The sequence below is a fragment of the Sminthopsis crassicaudata genome, chromosome 3 (assembly GCF_048593235.1).
Source record: "Sminthopsis crassicaudata isolate SCR6 chromosome 3, ASM4859323v1, whole genome shotgun sequence".
In the NCBI taxonomy this organism is placed as follows: Eukaryota; Metazoa; Chordata; class Mammalia; order Dasyuromorphia; family Dasyuridae; genus Sminthopsis; species Sminthopsis crassicaudata.
In genome coordinates this window covers 616,544,557-616,551,420 of record NC_133619.1, presented here as the reverse complement: position 1 = coordinate 616,551,420, position 6,864 = coordinate 616,544,557, and the positions used below count along the sequence as shown (strand labels likewise).

Genomic DNA, 6,864 nt, shown 5'->3' with positions numbered 1-6,864 from the left:
TAGGGTTAAGTGACTTGCCCAGGGTCACACAGCTAGGAAGTGTTAAGTGTCTGAGATCAGATTTGAACTCAGGTCCTCCAGACTTCAGGGTGGGTGCTCTACCCACTGCGCCACCCAGCTGCCCTACCATCCATTCTTAAATATCAATTTTCTTTGTCTTTCTTTTTTCCCTAGCTATTCCACTTTGCACCAAGGGCAAAGTCCTTGGGATCAATCCTGATCCCACCACGGACCCAGATGACTCCAGAGGAGAGAGCGAGATTGGAGACCTCACCAAGCCCTCCCTCGTTTCAATCCAGTTCACTTGTGCATCATGGCATCAACCCCCTGATGTCATGATCCTTTTTGAAAATAACAAACATTTTTCATCACCCGTTTCAATTCTTCTAGGAAGTCCTGTGGCACGAAGTATGTTTGTGGTTATTTTTTCCCCAGCCTCTAATTGAACAAATTGTCAGATTATTCTCTTCCTGGAGGTTTACATTTCTCCATCTGAGGTGTTTCCTCATAGTATTTGGAGTTTTCCTTGGCTTTCTCATCCAAACAGCCTCAGTATCTAAGTTAGGAGTCTGTGATTGGGGCAGAATGCATTGTTTCACTCTCAAAGGAAAGGAGGAAACAATAAATTAGCACAGCACACAGAATGAGGGCACATGAGAAAGCATGGTATAACATTAAGGGCACTGAATTTGGTGTAAAAGAACCTGAATTTGTCACTTATGTAATCTTGGAAAATTAAATTTCTCAGGGCACAATTAAAATGAGAGGGATGGACTAGGTTATCTCTAAGATATCTTCCTACTCTAAATTCTACGAACTAAAAGAAACACAAGAGCGAATCAAGAGTTCTAAATTTTATTTCCAACAACACTCCAACACTTTTGAGCTATGGAACACATAGCTAATAAATGACGTTTACAAAAGTAAAGCACAAGGGAAAGATCACAAATAAGCATTTACTGTAGGAAAATGTAAGGAAGGAGACAGCAATACCAACTGATAGATATCAGAGATCACAGAAGGGGTAACACATAAATTGAGCCTTGAAGTAGAACAAGGATTCTGAAAGGCAAAGATAAGCAGGTATCACATCCAAAGGCACAACTTTTACCTTTTGGTGTATTATATTACAAGCTTTCCTTTTCTATCTATATAATCTTGTTTGAACATGACTGGTTCCTTGGTATTTGATTGCTTTTTTCCTTGAAGTTTTTTCCTCTCTGACCTAAAAACTTTGAAAGTTTGCTATCACATTTCCAGATGAGTCAAATTTGGAATTTCTTTCAGGGAGTGACCTGTGGATAACTTCAATTTTCACTTTGCCCTCAGGATCTAATAATTCAGGGTATTTTTCTTTTATTGTTTTATTGAAATATGACACCTAGAGTTTTAGTTTGATAATGTTTTTCAAGGAGTTCAATAATATTTAAATTAATTATCTTTATTTTATTTTTTGCAGATCAACTGTTTTTGATGTAGAAACATCATGAATAGCAACTTTTCAATCCTTTGGCTATATCTGTATATTCCTGTTATTAAGAAATAAACTTTTTAATAAACTTATTTATATTCATATTTAATAAACTTTAATTAACAAACTAAACTTTTTAGTTTTTTCCTCAATTCTCTTTTAAGTATGTCTGCTAGTACAGTAAGTTTTTTTCATCTTCTAAACTATTTCTTCAAGTTTAATTTTATTTATTTAAGCTTATTCAAATTTTATTTTACTTAATTGAATTCTTTTTTTCTTGTTTTAGCTCTTTATTTTTTCTATTCTTGGAGTTCTTTTGGACATTTCACTTTTTTTTTTCTGCAGATCTATTTGTAATATTTTTTTCTACTCTTGAATTCCTACCTAAACAGGCAGTGTCTACCTGGGAGCAGGTATCTGTACCTTATGGCCACACCCCAGCCATGAGGTCTTCAACTCCATCAAAGCCTCCTGACACAGCCTTGATCAAGAGATCTGCGGGCTTCAAGTCAGGCACAGCTTGTACAAAAGAACTTAGGTGGAAAATGGAAAGCTGAGTTTTTATGCCGGCTCCTCTTCATTCTGTGATCTTTTTCCCATTCTGCATTCTGCATTTCTCTCTTTATCAAATGAAAAAGACAATCCTTTACATTTCCCTCTCACAGTCTTATGGGAAGAAATAAAAGACAATTTATGTGAAAACATCTTGGCAACCATAAAAAGTCCAAGCTACTTCATTTCTCTGGGCTTTCATTGTCTCATATAGGGATTCAGCTTGACAACAGATATGAGGAAAAGCCTTTGTGAAAATTAGCACAGGCCATAGAAGCCTGAGAGGAAAGCAAATAGCCCAAATGGCAGAATAAATAAACAAAAAAATCAGGATTTGTAAAGGAACTCTTTTTATGAAAACCACAAACAGTAGAAACAAGAAACAACTTCTAAAGTCTTTTTCAAGATCAGCAATTTCCATTTCCTAGGATCTTGCGGCACCCATCTTACTTTCTGAGGAGCTGAGATTTCTTTACGTATTACCAATAATTTCAAAGAAACCAAGTCATCAAGCTAGCCAGCCTCAGGAGGATGGGCAGAAATGTAGATGGCCCCTTTCTTCCTCCACTCCTTTTAGTCTCTAGCTCTGCCATCAATGAACCTGTTGCTGCTGGTGGGGCAAAGGCCCAGAAGCTCCATCTCCAAGGGCTCTAGGATCAGCAAACCAGAGGACTTGATTTCCTAAGCAGGAAAGCCCAGAGCCCTTACCTGCAGCTGCTTCCAGGTAGAAAGAAAGGAGAGTTTCCAGGTAGAGAGAAAAAAAAGCAGGCTCATTTTTACTTAGGTTGGGGTTTTTTTTTTTTTTTTTTTTTTTTGGAAATTTTTTGGTTTTTTTTTTTCTTTTTTTTTCTTGCTGAGACAATTGGGGTTCAGTGACTTGCCTGGGTCACACAGCTAGGAAGTGCTAAGTGGCTGAGGCCAGATTGAACTCAGGTCCTCCTGACTTCAGGGCCGGCACTCTATCCACTGCACCAACTAGCTGCCCCTTACTTGGTTTTAAAGAAAAATCTCTTCCGGAGGAAATTGAAACAACCAGGAATCTGTTTGAATGTCCCTTTGGTGGATACGGCATTCGACACCTGTAGAAAGACAAGCATACCGTGAACCAGCTTGACAATTAGAAGAAACAGGCTCAAAGCAGGATGTCGCATTAATGATCATCAAAATCAGCAGCTAAAGCTCAAGTCCCACCTCTGACCCCTGAGGACCCATACTAGCTGGATGACTCTGGGCAGGTCATTAATTTCTCAATGACATCCAGAAAAAGAACTAAGAAGACTGAATGTAAATCAACACATGCTATGTTCACTTTTTTGGGTTTTTGGTTGTTTTTTTTTTTAATCTCTCCCATGATTTTTCCCTTTTGCTCTGATTTTTCTCTCCCAACATAATTCATAAGACAACATGTATTAAAAATAAACTAAAAATTTTTTTTCTCAATGGCCCACAAGCTACTATAAGTGGCAAAGAAAGTGCCAAACTACATTTATAGAGAAAAAATTTTTCATTAACATTAAGAGGAATGATATAGCTATAGTAATAATATCACCATAGGTCCAGTTTAAATTCAATATGTATTATATATATATGTATATATACACACACACGTATGTTTACATATATACATCATCAAGAAGATGATGTCAAATCTGGCCTCAAACACTAACTAGCTGTGTGACCCTGAGCAAGCCATATGACCTCTGTTTGCCTCAGTTTTCTCATCTGTAAAATGATCATACTAGCATCTATTTCCCACAGTTGTTGTGAAGATCAAATGAAATAATGTTTGTAAAGGACTTAGCACTGGTCTGATATACAGTAGGCATTTAAATGCACATTCTGCTCTTAATTTCATTTTATTCAGCACCTACTATGTGCAGAGCACATCCACAGACATCCTTCTCCAAGCAAAACACGGCAAGATGTTGACCCTGGGTTCACAATGATTATACTGATATATATATAATCAACTGTAAATTAACTTGGTTTGAAGGATTGAAGGTTGAAGCTCTACACAGAATTTCTCCATCCCTTCAACCTCTGCCAGAGATGCTGAATGTCCAATATGAGGATGTTTTTTATGCCTTCTGCATGCACAATGAAAGCCAGCACTGGCAAGTCCCCCATTCATCCACCTGAGAAAGAAAACCTATGTGCCTTTTTCCCCTTTTATTGCAATTTATTTGTCTTCTGACTTCAGTATACAGCAAGAATATTTTCAAAGACCCATAAAAATCTAGTTCTGATGATTCAACAAAAATATCACCAAAAGAAACCAAGAAATCACTGCTAAGGATTATGAAGCTGTAAACAAACAAAAGCCAAAGACTTTCGGTCATTGGAGTGTTTTCACCAGTACCGCCGATAGAACAACTGGCTAAGACACTGATGTCTAAGAATGAGATTTGGATTTCTGGACCATGGTTTAAACTGTAGGAATGGAAGGGCCATGAAAAGGGTTTATAACAATAAAATAACTTGGAGTCTTGTGAATCTAATTAAGAGTTTTAAATTAACAAGAAAAAGGGATAGAGAAAAAGGCCCAAATAATTCTGACAAGTCTAATATCAAGTACAATCTAGAAATATCACAGACAAAATCCAAATATTCTAGTAAAGTAAAAGCATACACAAAGAAATTCAAGGACCGATAAACTAGTCAGCTTGAGTACATAAGTGAGGAAAGCACAGGATATAATATTCTAAGGATCAGGAAGTCTGCTTAGCTTTCACCTATTTCCTACCCTCCTTTTTAACAATTCCCCTTTCTCTACCACCACCCCTTCTTTGCCTATTTTTCTACTGAATTTGATATATTTCTAACCCAAACTACGTGTGTGTGTGTGTGTTCTATTTCAGATGGCAGTGAAGGCCTTAATATCAAGGAGCTCTAATAGCTAAGATAAATAGAATTAACACAAATGCTTAAGATCAAGAACTCTTCCTCAATCAATAAGTGATCAAAGTATATGAATAAATGATTTTCAAAAGAATTACAAGTTCTCCATACCCATATGAAAGACTAAAAATTGGTAATAAAAAGAGAAATGCAAATTAAAACTACTAAGTGGTTTCACCTCCTTTGCAATAATTTGACAAAAATCAGAAACAATCAGTGCTGGAGAGGATGACAGTCTTAGATCTCCTAACTTGGGAGTAGAGCTGAAATTATGCTATTTCGTGAGTGAACGAATAAGCAGAAACTTATATGGTCCATTTTATCTAGCTGGCTCCAAGTTATATTTCATATCCCATTCATGATGGCTAACTTCTTGCTATCTGCTGAGCCACAACAATCTCCAGAGACCATGCTGTGGCGGCCAAATTGAGTTTTAGAACTTTCACTCTAGAGCTATTGGTGAATGGATTTCTGAGCCTCCCCTCATCTTTCTGCATGGAACAGGCAGCAATGTTCTATAAACAAAAAAGAGGCTTATGTTTAAGATTTAAAAAAAAAAAAAAAAAAGAAAAAAAAATGTGCAATGATCAACTCAAAGCAATCCCATAGACTTTGGACAGAAAATACCATCTGCATCCAGAAAAAGAACTAAGGAGACTGAATACAAATCAACACATGCTATGTTCACTTCTTTTTGCTGTTTTTTTTCTCTCTCCCTTATTTTTTCCCTTTTGCTCTGATTTTTCTTTCCCAACACGATTCGTTAAGCAATGTGTGTTAGAATAAACAAATGAATAAATTTTATCAAAATAAAAAAGAGGTTTTTAGAAGCAGCTAGTAGTACAGTGGATAATCAAGAGGACTTGAGTTCAAATCTGATCCAAACACTTATTGGGGGAGAGTTGCATTTAAAAGCCACCGAGCACTGCTCCATAATTTCCTTGGGAGAATATCAATTCGATCCTAACATGTCAAATTCAGCAGCAAAACTCCCTTAATTTGCAACGTGCAAACCCTCAGGAAGCTTTCTATTTGAGACAGACACATCTCTCAGCTTTCACTCCATCATTCCACAATTCTCCTTTCCCTTGAGCCCTCAGCCATGAAGTCCAGAGAAAAATCAGGCTCACCATGAGAAGAATACTCAGTAAGTCTTCAGTAGCCGCCCATTCCTCCAAGACTCTATCCAAGGTTTCTATGTACCATGAACCACTCTTCTTATCCCTCCAGGAAACGAAACCTTAGGAGAAAATTATCAAGACCATATCTGAGCCCCAAGCAAGCAATACAAAACATGCCTCCAGTTGGGTCAGAAAGATATAGAATAGTTTCTGGTAGTTTCTTATTTTAACTAATTATTCTTGCTAAGTTTTTTTCCTGATAGACAGTTAAAAGTTCTATGAGTGCCCTTTAAATTTGTTACCCTGGAACAGAAATCTAGATGCTTTAACTTCGTTACAATTCTGTCCATGGTGTCCTAAGCTCTGATTCTCTCTCAGAAAATATCTTTAGAGTATATATCACCTTCTCACCCTATTGCTCAAGACCAGCCCTAGAGTTTCCTTACTGTCACAGATATTCACACCCAGACCAGTCTGCAGTCAAGGTGATGATTGCTTCTGGCTTAGACTCAGAAGGGAGAACAGGGATCAAAATTCTGAGCCTAAGTTTCTTTATCAATCATTACTATAATTCTTATTTCCCAAGGTGAGCAAAAATAAATCATTCCTCAGATTTCTGAGATTCTTTTTATTCTTCATCTCCCACCCAGATGCCCTTCTTCAGATTTCTCCATCATCTCCCTGAGCTCAGTACTTTCTCCCCAGTCATCCCATGCTTTCTCATCTTCTGTTTGTATGTTGTATTTCTCCAGTAGATTCTATGGGCAGGGAGCATCTTATTTCCATATTTGTATCATCAGCACAGTGTTAGGCAAGTAGTGG

The 6,864-nt window shown here is 37.2% G+C and overlaps 1 protein-coding gene across 1 annotated transcript in view; it reads right to left on the bottom strand.

Moving 5' to 3' along the window:
* Positions 1-839: 839 nt before the first annotated feature.
* The window catches only part of CASP9 (caspase 9), a 31,984-nt gene continuing 25,959 nt past the window's right edge, over positions 840-6,864 (bottom strand). The window contains 2 exon segments of the mRNA XM_074306198.1: positions 840-3,102; positions 6,052-6,161. Of these exon segments, the coding sequence (XP_074162299.1) occupies positions 3,010-3,102; positions 6,052-6,161 (203 nt within the window). The 3' untranslated portion in view covers positions 840-3,009.